The sequence below is a fragment of the Typopeltis vanoorti genome, chromosome 18 (genome assembly GCF_054136105.1).
Source record: "Typopeltis vanoorti isolate ZY-2024b chromosome 18, IOZ_Tvanoo_1.0, whole genome shotgun sequence".
In the NCBI taxonomy this organism is placed as follows: Eukaryota; Metazoa; Arthropoda; class Arachnida; order Uropygi; family Thelyphonidae; genus Typopeltis; species Typopeltis vanoorti.
This window is the reverse complement of record NC_143566.1, coordinates 6253185-6273109: the sequence shown is the minus strand read 5'-3', so window position 1 is coordinate 6273109 and position 19925 is coordinate 6253185. Positions and strand designations below refer to the sequence as shown.

Here is a 19925-nt window from a genome sequence, read left to right as displayed (position 1 = left end):
CTGTTGAGAGGTGGTTACAGGGTTGACACTGGGGAGTTCTTTCGCTTGGTTGATCAGCGGGAAGGAGTGATGACAAGAGGCCATCCCTGGAAGTTACGAAAGGAAACTGTGAGCAAGAGGGTGAGGAGTGGTTTCTTTGTGTGGAGGGTGGTTGAGCCGTGGAATGCATTGCCTGATGGAGTGGTGGGAGCGAGAACGGTCAGTGAGTTTAAAGAGTGGTATGATAAACTTTATGTTTCTCAGGGGGGGACCTCACCTCGATGAGTCTTTACAGAATTTATGTCTTAGGAAGGACCTCCCTCGATGAGTCTTTTGACTCCTTGGAGGCCTGAATAATAATAATAATAATAATAATAATAATAATAAAACACATTTGGCTTATAGGATGCATCCTCATTTTCAGATAAATTTCAGGTACAAAAAAATGTGACTTATAAGGTGAAAAATATGGTACTCCTGTTCAGCAATTTAGATGCTGGTTATCTTGCCTGTATGGCCAAAGTAGGATTGCAGGACATGGTAGGACAGCCAACATCAGAATTGTTGAACATAAGGACTATATCTGTTTCCATCACTACACCCACTCGGGACTTGCTGACAATGCTCTGGACACCTGCAACACAATATAGTGGAAGAAGTCACCTTACTCAATCACAATAATTTTAACTTATGGATTTGAAAGCTGGGTTAATAAAATAAAGTAGGGTTAATAAAAATAGTTGATCAAAGATTTGAAACCACAGATATGGAGTTTTGAAAAATTCAGGGGAATGAACACATGGCATCAATGTAAGAATAATTAAAATAAAGTTAATAGGAAGGAATTTGACATTGTTAGCATTCAGGAATGTGTGACCAGAGCTAATTTTAGATGGTATTATCATCACTTAAACACAAAAGGTGAAAAAAGGTTAGCAAACAGTTATTTAATGCTAAGATAACAGGTAAAGATCAAAGAAAAGCCTGGATCTATTTAGACTGCTGAAGTCTAAATTTTAAAGTATAAAGATGCCAGTAATAACTTGAAAACAAACTAGTTTTTAAAACAAAAACTTAAATTACTGGAGTAATGGTAATCTCAACCTATTTAATCCCTACTAATCCTTATAATGGGAAGAACCTTGAAAAAAGGCTTTTACTATGAAATGCATAAGTGAGGCTTAAACTTAATGTTTTTCATCAACAGTTCTGTCAATGGATTGGATCTAGTATCTTATATAATCAATTTAGACAAAAGCTTAAACATATACATACGAATACATGGCGTAGATTTTGGATCTCCACTTGCTCTATAAAAACTTTGATCACACTGACATTCACTTGATCCATCTTCAACTGCAGAACTATGCAACGGGCACAGAATACATGGTTCATCTCCAGGCTGTGATTTGAAAGTACCTTTTGAACATCCTAGAAAAATTTCTTCTTTAATTCATAGTTTTCTTCTTGCACAATACAGTGAAGAATTACTTCTCTGTATATATAAAAAATTTCATACAGAATAAACATAAGCACATACATACATGCCTACACACACACATGTGTGTGTGTGCCTATATATATATATATATATATATATATATATATATATGTCTGTGTGTGTGTGTGTGTATATATATATATATGTGTGTGTGCCTATATATATGTGTGTGTGCCTATATATATATATATATATATATGTGTGTGTGTGTGTGTGTGTGTGTATATATATATATATATGTGTGTGTGTGTGTATATATATATATATATATATGTGTGTGTGTGTATATATATATATATATATATGTGTGTGTGTGTGTGTGTGTATATATATATATATATATATATATATATATATATATATAGGCACACACACGTGTATATAAACACACATCAGTGGTATCACACGTCCATTTAGGTTGGATGTGGTGTCGTATCGCTTAATGTTAACTGTGCTACAAAATTACCTTCAATTCGACAGTATGATTGCATTTTTATTAATGCATAGTATATTAGCACTCATCTTAATAAGTTGAATGCAATTAATTGTAGGATAAAGATTTGTTCTTTCGCTTGGTTGAACAGCGGGGAAGGAGTCATGACAAGGGGCCATCCCTGGAAGTTATGAAGGAAACTGTGAGAAAGAGGGTGAGGAGTGGTTTCTTTGCATGGAGGGTGGTTGAACCATTGAATGCATTGCCTGACAGAGTGGTGAGAGCGAGAATGGTCAATGTGTTTAAGGAGTGGTATGATAGACTTAGTGTTTCCTTGGAGGGACCTCCCTCGATGAGTCTTGATAGACTTGTGGTTCTTAGAAAGGACCTCCCAAGATGAGTCTTTTGACTCCATGGAGGACTGAATAATGATAATGATAATAATGATAAAAAAGATGGTTTCAGGACTGTATAATGTTAGTTATGAGGATCAGCTGAGTGAATGTGGACTGCAGAGTTTAGTAGATAGAAGAAGCAGAGGTGATGTGATTGATACTTTTAAATTTTTGAGAGGTATTTACAGGTTTAACACTGAAGAATAATTTCGTTTGGTGGAACAGCAGGAAGGAGCAATGACAAAGGCCATCCCTGGAAGTTGCAAAAGGAGGCTGTGAGCAAGAGGGTAAGGAGTGGTTTCTTTGCATAGAGGGTGGTTGAACTGTGGAATGCATTGCCTTATAGAGTGGTAAGAGCAAGAATGGTCAATGAGTTCAGGAATCAGTATTTTACCTTGGGTATAATAAATGTTAAAGATACCAAGCTATTTTAAACCTAGTTTTACTCCATTTCCAAGTAAGCAAACAGACAAATAAGTCAAGTTTGCACCTGCACGTAATGCAAGTCTAGCTGACCCTGGAGGAGATGTATGATGCATTGCCTTTAATACAAAGCATCATACATCTCCTTCAGGAGATGTGCTTTGCATTATGGGTAAATATTAAGATTAGTGATCAGAGCTTAGTGTACTTTTACTATGAGTTACCTTGGTCTTGCACTACATGCAGGGTCAGCTAGACTTGCATTACGTGCAGGTGCAAACTTGACTTATTTGTCTGTTTGCTTACTTGGAAATGGAGTAAAACTAGGTTTAAAATAGCTTGGTATCTTTAACATTTGAGTTCAGGAATCGTATGATAGACTTTGTGTTTCCCAGGAAGGACCTCCCGCGATGAGTCTTTTGACTCATGGCCTGAATAGTAATTATTATTATTACATAACACCTCCGGGGAGTCCAAAGACTCATCAAGGGAGGGTACCTACTCTACAACTTTCCGTCTTCACCAATGCACTAACCACAACTACCTTCATCATTTACACCGACGCCATCTACAGCCAACCACCACTCCCATTATTTTAACAGACAATCACAAACATCCATGCCCACAGTGGGATTCGTACCCACAGCCTTTTGGCTGGAGAGCGGATATGCTAACCACTTGGCCAACCAGGCCAGCCAAATAACTTTGAATACTTTTGTTTTTATAGAAACTTGTGCCACAGTTCTATACAATATCACGAAAACACAAGGTAAAAGTATTATTAATTTACATACCAGCAAATATGCCAGCAAAGGTTAGTCGATTGGTAGAGCCTCTGCTACTAATGGCTTACAAAAAGTTAAGCAAGTTTGAGCGCACTTAGTAATTGGAGGGATCAATCATTCGATGCTGTTGGTACACTCTCCCTCGATGAGTCATGGACTCCCTGGAGGTGTCACATAATAATAATAATAATGATAATAATAAATAAGTTTCAGTAAGGAAATAACGTGAGTAGACATATTACTAACTATTATAATAACAGAATTAACTCATAAATTATTCTTTATTCATAGAATTTTCACCTGAGTAACACAGGCATCATCAGTACAGGTACAAGGCTAATTAAACCTAAGTAGCTAAGGTTAAATTTCCTAAATTTATTTAATTATTTTTTTATTTAATTATTATAATTATTTAAATAATAATTATTTAATTATTAAATAATAATTATTTAATTATAATAATTTTTAAAAAAATAAAAATAAAATAAAATAATTTTTTTTTTAATTTTATATAATTAAATATATATATATGTGTATACAATTATATGTTAGAAAAGATTTGCTGCTTTATAAAGTACCATCTCCCACAAGGGGGAAAGACATAGACCACGTTGGATCTGTTTAGGTTAGGGGAGTGAAGTAATGTTTCACATGTTTCTTTGTATAGCTGTTCCATTAGGAAACGAGTTTTGTGAATGACTTTTTGTCTTGTTCCACTTAACTCTGTCTGGTGTTGATGGCATGTTCTGCAATTCCAGACTGTTCGGGTTCAAGGTACTGATTATACGACTAGTGTTCTAACTGGACCTGAGCAGATCTTTCTGTTTGTCCGAAATATGATAACCCACACAAGCAGGGAATCTGGTAGACACCTGGTAGCTGAGATGTGGGAGCTTGTCCTTTGGAGACATTAGGAATGTGGAGATTTTTCTGATGGGTTGAAAAGCCACACAGATATTTACACACAGTTATTGTTTAATTAGCCTTCTACCTGTACTGATGATGCCTGTGATACTCAGGTAAAAATTCTATGAATAAAGAATTTACATGAGTTAATTCCATTATTATAATAGTTAGTAATAATAATAAATGTGCTGCATATGTGAGGGCGGTTTGAAAACTTCTCAGCCTCGACCATAGATGGCAACACTATCGGCAAGGTTTTTTTTTTCTAAGTTTGTATGGATGCTTATGACAGATGTACCAACTTAATGAAATTGCAAGTCATTCCATCAAGTAGTTTGTTTTATACAGCTGTCTGAAGCAAAGGTGTTGTCCGCATCCCTTGAAATGGATAAAATTGAGTATCGTGTGGTTATAAAATTCTTTGTAAAAGAAGGTTTAATGACAAGAGAAATTCATTCAAAGTTTATGGGCACTCCTGATTCGTTTTCGACAATTAAGAAATGGGCTGCCGAGTTTAAACGTGGCCGTAACAGCCTTCAAAATGATCCACGTGAAGGATGTCCAAAAAGTGTAACAACACCAGAAATCATTGATTAAGTGCACCATATGGTATTGGATGACTGGTGAGTCAAAGTGTGTGAAATTTTTGAGACTACAGGCATTTCAAAAGAATGTGTAGGATATATTTTGCATGAAGAATTGCAAATGAAAAAGCTTTGCACAAGATGGGTGCCTTTCTCTGAAAAGTGCTTGGAGCGTTATAACAAGAATAAAACTAATTTTGTGCATCGATTTATTACTATGGATTCAACATTACATACCAGAATCCAAACAGCAGTCAAAACAGTGACAGAAGCCGGTCGTTCAGTGCCAAAGAAGACAAAGTCAGTTCCATCAGCAGGAAAGATCATGGAATTGGTGTTTTGGGATGCTAAAGGCATTTTGTTTATTAATTATCTTGAGAAGAGTAGAACAATAACTAGGGATATTATTCCAATCTTTTAACCAGACTAAATGAAAAAATTCATGAGAAAAGTAGAGTTGAGAAGAGTAGAACAATAACTAGGGATATTATTCCAATCTTTTAACCAGACTAAATGAAAAAATTCATGAGAAAAGTAGAGTTGAGAAGAGTAGAACAATAACTAGGGATATTATTCCAATCTTTTAACCAGACTAAATGAAAAAATTCATGAGAAAAGACTCAGTTTGCAGAAGAAAAAAATCATCTTTCATCAAGACAATGCACCTGCCCACAAAGGTGTTTTGGCAATGGGAAAATTAAGGGATCTGCACTATGAATTGTTGGAACATTCATGCTATTCCCCAGATTTGGCTCCCTCTGACTTCTATCTCTTCCCAAAGCTAAAACTCTTCCTCGCTGGTCAGCATTTTTCTTCGAATCAAGAGGTGATTGCAGCTGTAGAGAGGTATTTTGCAGATCTTACTGAGAACCAGTACAGGGACAGGATAATGGAGCTGGAGCATCACTGGAATAAATGTATTAGTCTTAAGGGAGATTATGTTGAAAAATAAAAATAATTTTCAAATTATAAATTTGTTTTTTCATTGTTAGGCCGAGAACTTTCACACCACCCTCATATTTCAGTTTGAAATTAAAAGACCATCATTAATGACTTAAAAAACAGTTGTTACAAGGTAGAATGCAAAAAATTCATTTATTTGAAATACATTGTGCGAAATGATGTTAAATTGCCAATAGCGTTATACTTTCACTGAAGAAAAGGTTAATCATAACAGTGTAAAATAAAATACATATACAGCTGACCGTTGAAGAACTCGGTTTTGAACTGTATGGATTCACTTCGTGGTTTTTTATGAACACATATATTGGAAAACGTTTTGGTGCTTTGCCAGCAAAGGTTGGTCAATTGGTAGAGCCTCTTCTACTAATGACTGCAAAAGGTTAAGCAAGTTTGAGTGCAGTTAGTAGTTAGAAGGGACAAAAATTTGTTCGATGCTGTTGGCACACTCTACCTCGATGAGTCCTTGGACTCTCTGGAGGTGTCACATAATAATAATAATAATTTGCGACAATTTGAAAAAACTCGCAGACGAACCATGTAGCACTATCAAAAAAATTCAGAAAAAGTTAGGTATGTCATGAATGAATAAAATATATGTAGATACTAGTCAATTTTATCACTTACTACCATGAAGTATACACAAATCTATTTATAAAAGTTAAAATTTATCAAAACTTATGCACACAAACACTTACGGATTCTACATGGCCATTTGCAGTCAAAAGATATGTAAAAATGTCAAAGTCACACAAACACTTACGGATTCTACATGGCCATTTGCATCAAAAGAAATGTAAAAATGTAAAACAAACATAAAGATGAAGTGTTAAATCATAACTGCAGAAAATTAACTTAATTAGTTAAATTAATTAATTTACATAAAATAAAAATTTTATAATTCATTCATAAGTGTATAGGCTAGGCTACCATTATTATTATTACCAGTATCTCCATGGAGTCAGACTCATCACGGGAGACCCAAACTATCAAAACAATAACTATCATATCTCTTCTTGAATTCATTTACAGGCGACTAACTCACAACTGAGTCAGGCAATGCATTCCACTCATTCACCACCCTCCAGGAGAAAAACCTAATCCTCACACCCTTATTAACCATGCTTTTCCTTAAATTCCAGGGATGATCTCTTGTTCTGCCAACACTATCACACAGCTGAAATATTTCCCCTGCATCAATCTTATAAAATCCTTTTAGTCATTTAAACGTTTCTATCATATCCTCTCTTCTATGCCTAACAATCAACCTCTGCAATCCACAAGCTCTCAATCTATCAATGTAGGGAGCATTTTTTACATCATTCACCAACTTAGTTACTCTCCTCTGATCCCTCTCCACAACCTCCTCATCTCCAAAGAATCCAGGTGACCAGACTTGAGCACAGTAATCCAAATGTGGGAGTATCAATGCCTTCTAAAGGGGAATAATAACTTCTTTATCTCTGGATGTTATTGCGTTCTTCAATAACCAAGTAATCATATGTGCAATCTTGGACACCTTAGCGACATGTCCTCTGAATTTCATCTCCCTATCCACCAACACCCCCAAGTCCCTAGCCTTATCAATCTCTTGGAGTACCGTTCCATCAATATAGTACACAGCTGGTAATCTTTTAAGCCCAAAACGCATAATTTTACACTTTTCCACATTGAACTGACATCCATTACCTTTTGCCCATTTTTCCAGCTTATTTAAATCATCCTGGAAACTCTCAACATCAGCTTGATTTTTTATTGGGCTACCCAACTTTACATCATCAGCAAATAACTGAATACCCTTCAAGCCATTTCCTATATAATTTATGTACAAATTAAATAATAACAGCCCAAGCACAGAGTTCTGAGGCACACCAATGGTCACCTGCCTCATCCTGGACTCTGCTCCTCCATACACCACTTTCAAGTATCTCTCCCTGAGCCATTCTCTTATCCATATCACCAGTTTATTATCCATCCCCATCTGCTCCAATCTGCACTACAGTATTCAATGGGTATCCTGTCAAAAGCCTTATCAAAATCCAGAAGTACCACTGTGTAGCCATTTCCTTTGTCCAACTCAGATTTCATTCTATTATAAAAAGTTAATAAATTACTAAGGCAGGATCGACCTTTAACAAAACCATGTTGGCCCCTATAGAGTATCATATTCTGATCCACCCATTCTTGAATTCTGTAATTAACTACCACAGTCTTCAAGCCACCCTTATGCAAAGGAACTACTTTACCTTCCTTCCACTCTCTAGGGACCATATTAGAGTTCAAACTTGAGTTAAATAACCAAATAAGAGGCGTTGACAATTCCTTTGCACATTCACGCAACACCTGAGCTGATATTCCATCTAAATCTACAGCAGTGTTTGCATTTAAATTCTGCAATATACTAGGTACCTCTGATTTATTAACTTCAATTCTCACATTAGTTATTGCAACAGGTACAGAGATATCCTCACTTGGGTGATATACTTTTGAAAAATTATCACTCAGTAATTCTATTATTACATCTGAATTGGTCACCTCAATATCATCAGCACCCTGAGTGGGTGCTGATGATATTGAGGTGACCATGGGATTTTATCCCATGCACTCTTTTGATTCTGATATCACCATAATTAAAATCCTCTAAATTGTGTCCTCTTCTTCACTTGTAGAAGAACTCTTTGGGATTATCCTTGATCTCCTTGGCTAAGGTCTTCTCATAATCTGATTTAGTTTTTTTTTACAATGCTTGAGCCTTGTACTGCTCATGGGCATATTGATCGCCTTTCTCCTTGTAAATTCTCCATAACATTTTCTTTTTTTGTAGATCAAGCCTGATACTACTACTACTCATCCACTTACCTTGTTTGTCTTCCTGACCATGGGAATATATTCTGATATTGCCTTCCTCAGATACCTGCTGATTTTATCCCATGCACTGCTAACATCTGTCCCCTGCAATATGTTCTGCCATGGGATGGCTGTAAGCTCACTCTGAAGCTTATTATAATTACCTAATCTGTAGTTCCATATATATCCCTTTTTAAGACAGAAATCCACAAATTTTGCAACCTCCTAAGTCAATACCACATTATGGCTCTCACCAATTGGAGGTAACGAGGCACCTTACTTATGCATATGTCCTCTGAACCAATGACCAGGTCCAACACTCACACACCAAGAGTCCCTTCAGTTATGTGCTGTTTCAAGTAATTATCTCCAGGAAATGAATTCCATTTCCTTTTTGCCACGTGATATTTCCTCCTTCCAACTGATATCACCATAATTAAAATCCCCCAAATTGTCCTCTTCTTCACTTGTGGAATACAGCTTACTATTGCTGCTAACAAATATTCCTTCACAATTTCCCAAGCACTAATGATATCCTGTCCTTCCAATTCCTCCAACCATGAAACTTACCCAAGGTGATATCTAAGACTATTATAATCACCTGCCTTATAATTCCACATGCATTCCTGTCTCATTGATACTCCTGCATGTCTATTCATCTTCCAAGTCAAAACCACATAGTCACTCTCTCCAACTGGGGGGGGGGGGGGAGAGAGATGTCATCTCAGTTATTATCAGCTCTTTTGATGCTATGATCAAATCCAAAACTCTTGAATCTCTTGATTCCATTCCCTTATTACCACATGCATTTTCCTCAACCCAACTTATACTGCTGTAGTTAAAATCTCCCATAACAATCATTCTTCTTGCACAAGCTCAACTGCCTAAACTTCTCCTGCTCTCCACATTCTGTGCTCCTTGGCTTGCAGCAACATCCCTCTAAATATCTTGTCATGCACACCTCTACCTCACAACATATGCTTTCAAAACCATTAGCGTCGCTGCCTTCAAAGCCCCCACTCGTAGAGGACATAAGTCATCACTTATCATAAGCAGTACTCCACCACCACGTCCTCCCTTCCTATTCTGTTAAAAAATGCTGTATCCTGCTACTTCTATTCCTGTTATTATATCCTCTTCTGTCAACCACGTCTCAGCAATGCCAATAATCTTTGTCCAGGCTGATGCTCTCAATGCCACCAATTCATCTCCTTTATTCCAGATACTTCTGGCATTAGTATAAAGCATAAAAAGGTCACTGCTTCTATACCTAACATTATCCCCTCCAGACTCCACTGGACTCAGTGTTACCTGATGTCATCCTCCCCCCTTCTTCCAAGCAGCCATTCTCACAAGAAACCACCCCTGCTACCATCCACCCTGGCAATTCTAATTTCCCTGCACTGACACAACTCATTCAGAAAATAGCAATCTCTTCAGATGCCTTCTTCATTCAAATGCAAGTGGTCTCTCGCATACAGCTCCTTTCTCTCCTCAAATGCCCTCCAAGCATCCACATATTCTAATCCTCTCTTCTGACACATTCTGGCTAATGCTATTCAGTATTACTGCTCTTCTGCTCAGGTCATCATTATCATACCTGGATAACACACACACTATCTTTCTTCTCTGCATTTTCTTTTGTACAACATCAAGCATGAATCTCAGATCTCTCACCACCCGATTTTCATTGCCTCTCAAGTCATTCGTGTCCACCATCACAATCATCTCATCCAGCCTTTCACCCCACTTAATTGCCATAGCCACTATCTATTATTCTTCCAGGCAAATATTCCTCTGGCATCCTATCTTGCACAACACAGATCATCGAGTCTCCGTACATCATACCTCTTACCACTCTGTCCTTGATTGCTCACCTGCATCCCTCACTTTCTCTCCTCTAGCCCTCTCTCTCTCTGTTCCCCTACTTACCTGCTGTCCTGGCATCACTCTATCCCTGGTTCCAGCACTCCCTCACATTCTTCTCATTCCATCTCCCTGACTGTTTCCATTCTCTCCTCTTCTATCATTTCCACAGCTCTCTCTTACTTCCTCTCTTCTACTGTTCCTATTCTTTCCACATCTATCATTCCCATAACTTTCTTTTATTCCCTCTCTTTACTGTTCCTTTTCCTATTCTCTCCTCTTCTCTCATTACCTCTCCTCTACTGATCCTATTCTCTACTCTTTTATCATTCCCATACCTCTCTCTCATTCCATCTCTTCTATTTCTATTCTCTCCTCTTCTATCATTCCCATAACTCATTCCATCTCTTCTACTATTTCTATTCTCTCCTCTTCTATCATTCCCATAACTCTCTCTCTCGTTCCTACTCTGATTCGCTTTGCATTCATTTCCTCTATTTGCATAATCTCATCTTTCATACTTCTCATCTCATTCCCGAGACATTCCATCGCATTTATTTCTCGCTGCAAGTTAGCCACTCTTGCTCGCCATTCATCCTCCTAATCAAGACAATCTCCGAAAACTTCACAATTATTCAAGTCCTCCACACTCTTATTTTTTCATTCATATTCTGCTTGTTATTCTCACCCTCTATCACACTACTTATCTCTCTAGGTTGAGATTCTCTTGCCCGTGTTATATTTTTTAATATTTTATATTACTGATTCCTGGTTTAATTCTTTCATAATTTCTTCAATTCTTTTGTGATCAAATAGAGTACACATTGCAGTCTTTCTCATAAACTTCATTTCCGCTGTTATTAATCTTTGTTTGTCTTTTTGTTTTATTGTCCAGATTTCACTTCCATACAACAGGACTGGTAGGGCTAATGTATTGTATACATTTAGTCTGATTTATTTTTGAACTAGGTTAGGTTTCAATATACAGTTAATTACACCTGTTATTTTTATATTTTGCAATTTTTAGGTTTGTATGCTTTTCATTTTCATATGTCATCATACATCCTAGGTGGTTAAATGAATTCACCTGTTCTAAAATCTTGTTATCTATTACTATTTTAGTTCTTACTGGATCTTGTCCTTGAAAGGCCATCATTTTGGATTTTACTGTTCATGTTATCATTCCATAATCTTTGGCTATCTCATTTAAATTTAAAATATTTTTCTGTAAGTTATCTTCAGAATTTGTAATTATTATTTGGTCATCAGCAAAAAGGAGAGTGTTTAAGTTCACAGTAGGAGAATGTTTAATACCTTGATGGGAATTTTTCATAATCACCAGCCTTATAGTTACACATATATCCTTTCCTCACAAAAGTCTGCATATGACTAGCCACAACAGGTTATTGCTTAATGATTTCTTTCACCAAATGGAGGAAAGTGTGAAACCCCTTTCACAAGTACATCCTGTGATGAAATGATCAAATCTAGAACTCTCAATCCTCTCATGCCCTCCTTTACATACTGCCTGAGATAGTGATCTCTCAAGAACTCGAGAAATTCATTTTCCTTATTCCAAAATGCTATCTCTTCGTTCCAGTCTATACCACAATAATTAAAATCAACCATAAAATTGCCCTTCCTTTGCTCACTAATCCAAGTTGTTTATACATTTCTTTATCACCACCTTCCACATTCCCAGGCCTATAACAACATCCAACTAAATATGTCTTCCTCTCAACCTCCATGTTACACCACACTGCTTCATAACCATTACCACTATTTCCCTCTTTCATGTCTGACTCTTGTGGACTTAATTACTGTGTTATCATCAGCAGTACTCCCCCTCCCTTCTTGACCTTTCTATCCTCACAAAAAATACTGTAGCCTTTCATTTCTATTCACGTTATGATATCATCATCTTCATTCAACCATGTTTCACTTATTCCAATGATTTTGGGGCAAATAAACTCAATCACTGAAACCATTTCAACCCCCCCATATTTCTGATACTTCTGGCATTTGTAAACAAACAGCATCATCATCAGGAAACATGCATATGTACAGTATACAAGCTACATGACAATATACTATACAAAAGTAAGATGGATATAACTATTGGTTAATCATTTACCCTAGCCTGACCTCTAGTGGAGAAAAAAAAAAGAATTACTTAAAACAATTTCTGAAGTCCTCTTGTATTAAGATTTTCTTCTGTTTGGGGTTGCCCTGCATGCTATATGGGTTGAAGATGGGTGCTCCAAATTCTTAGAATAATTAATCCATCATTCTTGTTCAGATTTCGATGATGTTTCAGCATTTCATAGGCTTCTTTGAAATTTCTTTCAAAACAGATTTAGGTGTGGTGTAGGAACATGGTGCCTTTCCAGTCAATTCTGTGACAACAGCAGTTACCCAAGCCAATGTTTTACAACAAAAATTAGAGCTATTGAGCTACATAAATCCTGATACTCAGGATATTCTGAAGAGGAATACAGATGACTTGGCAAAACAGATGTTACCTAAGAACTAAGAAAAACTAATATCAAATTTTCAAGCACTAAAACAACAAGAAAGCAACAGAAAATCTGGATGCCATAACAAAGTAACAGCCAATTACAAACCAACTATACAAGTGGCAGCCAATCACCTACAAGTGAAGTGAGGAGCAACCAACCAACAATGGACCACGGCAAAGTTATCAACAAATCCAGATACACCCATAACGAAGAAGAGCTCTCGATTCTGAAAAAATACTGAACTACGGCTTTGAGCCAAGGTCAGCTAACAAATCAGATTTCATTTATCACATTGAAAGAGGTGTAAAATCCCTCCCCTCCAATATAATCAACAAAATATGAATGGAAACATTGCACATATTAAGCTCCAATAAATAACTAAGTTGCAACCCAACCAGAGCAGAAAAACTGGCCTTAAATCTTTAACAAGTAACCAAGACATCATTATTACAAAAGCAGATAAAGGAAATGCTACTGTCATCCTTGATTGAACAGCATACCTGCAAAAAATGAACCAATTGGTATCAGACCATAACACATACCAAATGGTGAACTACAACCTTACAAACTGCATATTCAAATCTGTGACCATGTGGCCAGAGAAAACAACCAATAAACTAATACCACATTATGCCCGCACTCCCAGAATTTATGGCCTGCCAAAAATACACAAAAGACACACACACCACTATGACTGATAGTTGAAGGAATCAAAAGCCCTAATTATCACTTAGCCAAGAAGCTACCAGCCACACTCAAGGAGTGGATAGATCATTCCCCCTCCTATATAAAAAATACACACTTCAAAAACAAAATTAGAAACATCACACTCTATGACGAAGATTTATTAGTCAGCTTTAAAATAACTGCCCTTTTCACTAAAGTCCTGATCAATAATACTATTCTTCTCTTACAGAACACATTTCCACCATGGGCAAAGAGAGCCCTAATATTAGGGCTCTCTTTGCCCACGTACTCCACTCTGGGTATTTTGTGTGGCAAAATAATTTTACCTACAAAAAAGAAGGTATGACCATGGGCTCACCACCCATGGTCATACCTTCCCCCTCTTCCCATAACTTTTACATGGAAGACTTCAAGCAATGAGCTCTAGAGCCTAAAGCCCTAAGTCTGGCTCACATGTGTTGATGATATTTTTGCCAATTGCTCCTATGGCCACGAAACATTAAATACATTCCTAAGCCACCTGACCAAACAACACAAACATATCCAATTCACTATCACAATCAAAAACAATTCTCTTCCTTTTCCAGCCATACTTGTCACACGTCTTCCCTCAGGTTGCCTCTCCTTCACAGTCTACTGCAAACCTACACACACAGACCAACACATACATAAAAATCATATCCCCATCCAACAAAAACTAGGGGTCATCAGCACCCTCAAACACAGAGTCCTAATAATTTGCTCCAATGAAAGGCTCTGAACCAAGAATTTGAAATTATTAGGCAAACATGTGTAAAAGATGGCTACAATAACAAAACAGTTCACAAAATCCTCCATAAAAATGCAATTAAAAGCAAAAAAAAAAAAAAAAAATTGCAAGAATGCCATAGCCACACCATACATTAGGGGCATTTTGGAAAAAAATAGATAGAACACTACTTAAATAGAATATTAAGAAAACCTTCAAACCCCCTGCAAAATTAAGAAATTTACTTAGCTCTTCCAAATATCCTCTTCCATACCTTGCCCACCCAGGGGTTTACAAAATTCAATGTACCTACAACCTACCTTACACATATAGGAAACAGAATGCACCATCCCAATTAGAAATGATGAACACAAATGCCACACTAAATACCTCCACTATGGTAAAACAGGCCTGTAAGACCATGCACCCCAAACACATCATAGAATCGACTTGAAAGGCACCAAATCCCTACACCACACAAAAACCTGGTTTGAAAGAAAATTCATAGAAGCCTGTGAAATGCTAAAACATCATCCAAATCTGAACAAGAATGATGTATTAATTATTCCAAGAATCTGAAGGATCCATCTTCAACCCAACAGCATCCCACACAACCCCAAACAGAAGAAAATCTTAATACACGAGGATTTTAGAAATTGTTTAATGTAGTTCGTTTTTTTTTTTTTTTTTTTTTTTCCCAGAGGTCAAGCTAGGGTAAATGATAAACATTTAGATTCATCTTACTTTTGGAAAGTGTATTATCATGTAGCTGGTTTTTTGTGCATATGTACCATATTTTTCTATGTATAAGACACCCCCATGTATAAGATGAACCCTACTTTTTCAAACCGAAAATTAAGAAATCAATATTTTAAACATAAAACAGAACACATTTGATATTTTTTTAAATATTCAAAGTATATTTAGTAATTAGGTAATATTTTTAAAATACATATTAAGAAATTATGCATCACTCTCAGTTCCGGGCATATCATTTTCTTCATCACTGTTAGTTCCAGACATATCACTTTCTTCAACCTCTACTGAATCACTGCTGTCTTCTGAGTCACTGCTATATATATGAGATGATCCTCAGTTCCATCCAGGCAATGCTGATTCCACATTTCTTGAGGGACTTCACAACCACTTCTTGCTTGACTCCATTCCATGAGTTTAGGATCTATTTGCATACCTCAGTAATGGTTGGTTTTTTCACTCTTCCTGTAAGTGTCAAGTTATTACCTGTTTGTTGCATCCATTTATTCCATTCTTCTTTCATCAGTGTTTTGAAGGTCTTGTTGATAGAAATATCTAGTGGCTGTAGCTGACCCTGTAAGTCCACCAGGAATAACTGCTAGCTGTGTTCGCAAATCCACTGCAACCCTTTTCGTCTTTTCTGTTAAATGTGCTCAGAACTGATCAAACACGAGTAGAGCTGGCTTCTTCGAGAGCTCCAGGTCTTCTGGACCAAATCTTTGCAAACCAAATAACCATGATCATTCATCCAGTCGTTCTCATGAACTTGGACAAGAATGCCAGGTGGTATGCTCTCTTTAGGATATGTTTTCCTCTTAAAAATGAGCACAGGAGGTAGTTTGGTACCATCTGCATAGCATGAACGGTCAGCAGTATAGTGTCTTTTCATGACCACTTATTTTGATTGCCACTGTTTTGACCCATTTCATATCAACAGTTCTGTTGGAAGGCACAGCAAAATTGAAAGGCACGTCATCCATGTTTGCAATTTGACTTGGTTCAAAAGCATATTTTTTCTGACGTTTTATGACATAGGAGTAAATTTGTTGGATTTTATCCTCATAAGCTGGTGACATTTTCTGGGATAACTTGGTTCATGTTCTCATGGCCAACTCTTCTCCTCATGAAGTTGAAGCACCATTTTGGCTTTCCTGTGAAATCGACAATGTTCATTTCTCTTGCAAACCTTTTTGTCTCATATTGAATAAGTTTGGTTGACACACATATCCTACTCTGGTGCTGCTCCATAATTCAGGTCTTAAGCCTCTGCTCCAAGTTTGGCCATTTTGCTGGTTTTCCTCTTAAGGCCGTCTTCTTTTTTTGGTGCCTTGAGTAGTTGTTCTTCCTGTTTTCTCCACTGTCTAATCATACACTCAGTGGGAGGAGGTCCAAACTATCTCTCTGAAGCTTTATTTCCATGTTCTTTTGCGTAATTGATGACTTTTAACTTGAATTTTAAAGAATACGACAATCATTTTTTTATTTTCAGACAATTTTATGGGCTAATGCTCAAAATATTGTTAATGCATTAACTTACCCTGCCAAAGAGTTGCAGACGCATGAATGCTTTCAGAGTTCTGATTGATTTATTCAGAATCAGCCGTTAATGACGTCATCAACAGAGTTAACAAAGGCTAGTGATTGGCGGAAGCCTCACAGAGACAAGGTATGGGCAGTTTTGCCACAGCAACCATGGGTATCTCAACTGGTTACCCCCCACACACACACATATAAGGTGGTCCCCAATTTTTGGTCTAAAAATTTTAGAACGTATCGTCTTATACATGGAAAAATACGGTATGTGTTCTTCCTGATGACCTCAATACAGAGGTCAATGTCGAATGTTACTTTCTTAATGATAAGTAATTATTCTAACAAGTGTGTGTTATGTCTCTATAAATTCGTCACTATGAACTTCTTTTGTAACAATGGTTGCTTGACTTTCACTGTTCATCCATCTCACTTCTACTCAATTTATTCACTTAAAGAACTGTGTTTGATAAAAGGACCTCCTAGATGAGTCTTTGACTCCATGGGGTCTTGGGTAATAATAATAATAACTCCTGATATGCTATTATGCACTTGTGTTAGATACTGCCTTATTATTCCCATGCACTGTCAATATCTTTTCTATACAATCATCAACCCAATGTATTGTTGATAGTTGACCACAGAGCCTCTCATAATCAACCACCTTATTGTTCCACGGAGAACTTCTTGATAACAACTTTTTACTGTTTGATCTTTAAAGGTACCTGTGGGATAGCTATGTAAAAGGGCTTCGCAACTTTCTTTGAAAAGACGTTCGTATTTAAACTTGCATCTATGGAAAAGACAAGCTTTATCCCACTGGATATTGTGTTTAATGTCAATACTATGTTGTGCCAGACCAGACTTTTGAGGTTTCATGTATTTGATATAATATTGATGTTCATTCATTCTTTTTTCCACAGAACAGCCTGTTTGTCCAAAGTATGTTAAATTATGTTCACACAGTATCTGGTAAGCTCCAGCTAGTGATAGAGGTGCCAGGTTGTCTTTTGTAGCCATCTACAAAGAAAAAAAGTTGCAAAGCCCTTTTACATCAGCCAAATCTGAATCGAAATGATTGCCTCTCTCTCCCCCAAAAGTTTGGGAGATTCTTATCTTATGTAACCATCAAAGAAATAGTTTTTAAGAATTATTTAATAATAGTTTATTAATATTAATTTCTAGCATGTGACAACAGTTTTTTAATTGGTAATCCACTGACTGTTATGTACTTTGTATTCCATTCCTTTGAACTGCTCGTTGTCTACACCGATGATGTACTGTTATGAAATATTTGTACCTTTATTTCGTTAAAGTTAATTATTGTGGTTATCGTGTAATTTATTATTTTTACTGTTTGACTATCTTCCAAATCAATACCTCATGATCACTTTCACCTACTGGTGGCAGTGCTGATATCTCATTCACAACCACATCCTGTGACGATATCACCAAATTTAACACCAAGAAACCTTGTGTTTCTTCCATCATGTATGTACTGCTTTAGATAGTTATCCCACAGAAACTCAACAAGTTCACTCTCCTCATTACTATACACTATCTCTTCTTTCTAATCCACATTCCTATAATTAAAATCTACCATTAGGATCATTTTCCTTTCACTTACACAACTAATTTTCTAAACATTTCACCTTCAATACTCTCCATATTCCCTGGTCTATAACAGCAGCCTATTAGATATACTATTCTATTGAGATCAACTTCACACTAAACGGCTTCAAAATCTTCACATGTGCCACTATTTTCCACTTCCACTCTTGAAGGGCAATTCCTCCTCTACCATTAACAATACTCCCCTCCCCTTCTCTACATCTTCCTATCATTCCAGAAAATTCTATCTCCTATCAATTCAAATCCTGACAATATATCTTCGTCATTCAACTAAGTTTCACTTATGCCTATTATATATGGGTGTACTGATTCCATCAATGAAATAAAGTATACAAGCATAACAATTCTCCACTCTCTGAGGCCATCCCATCAACACAATCACTCTTTACTCTCTCTGCTGAAATACACTTCTCTCTTCATTCTCATGTCCCCATTTCCCTGATCCTGACTCTGATTTTCATTCATATTCTTGTCATCCCCATCGTTTTACACTGCATCACTAGGTCCTATTATAATCACACCTTACCTCTGTATCCATCCTCTTCCTATCCTTCTGCAAGCTGCATTTCAACCTCTCTCTGACTCTTAGCAGTACTAATTTTTTTATATGAACCCTGTGAACTATTAGTAAACAACAATTGCTCCAGCCAAACCCATTCAAATGCACTCCATCAGCTTAGACAAATACATTCAAATACATTCAAATAGCTTCCCTTCAAATACATTCACAAATTGACTAATCAGTGCGACACAATTCAGCCATCTTGCATTCAATATCATTGCTCTTAGACACTATTATCCTTCATCCCCCCCCTGCAACAACTTCTTCAAATCCCATTCCACATTCTTTGCCTAACTATCTAAGTTGTTTGTGCCCACCATGACACCAAGAAGGAGAGGTGATATGATTGAGACTTTTAAACTGTTGAGAGGCAGTTACAGGGTTGACATTGGGGAGTTCTTTCGCTTGGTTGAACAGCGGGAAGGAGTGATAACAAGAAGCCATCCCTGGAAGTTACGAAAGAAAACTGTGAGCAAGAGGGTGAGGAGTGGTTTCTTTGCATGGAGGGTGGTTGAACCATGGAATGCATTGTCTGATGGAGTGGTGAGAGCAAGAACGGTCAATGAGTTCAAGGAGTGGTATGATAGACTTTGTGTTTCTTAGGGGGGGAGGCCCTCTCCTCGATGAATCTTGATAGACTTTGTGTTTCTTAGGGGGGCCTCTCCTCGATGAGTCTTGATAGACTTTGTGTTTCTTAGGAAGGACCTCCCACGATGAGTCTTTTGACTCCATGGAAGCCTGAATAATAATGATAATAATATTCTGACACCTGTTCCTTCTTTCTATGCAAAGTATCTGATATTCATTTTATT

General features: G+C 36.9%; 1 protein-coding gene across 2 annotated transcripts in view; it reads right to left on the bottom strand.

Annotated features, from left to right (window-relative positions):
* The window catches only part of LOC150096472 (ephrin type-A receptor 4-A-like), a 709579-nt gene that overhangs the window by 491023 nt on the left and 198631 nt on the right, over positions 1-19925 (bottom strand). For both annotated transcript variants that reach the window (XM_090407961.1, XM_090407962.1), the window contains exon 4: positions 1255-1410. In XM_090407961.1, coding sequence (XP_090264087.1) covers positions 1255-1410 — 156 coding nt within the window. The remainder of the gene's footprint in view (positions 1-1254; positions 1411-19925) is intronic.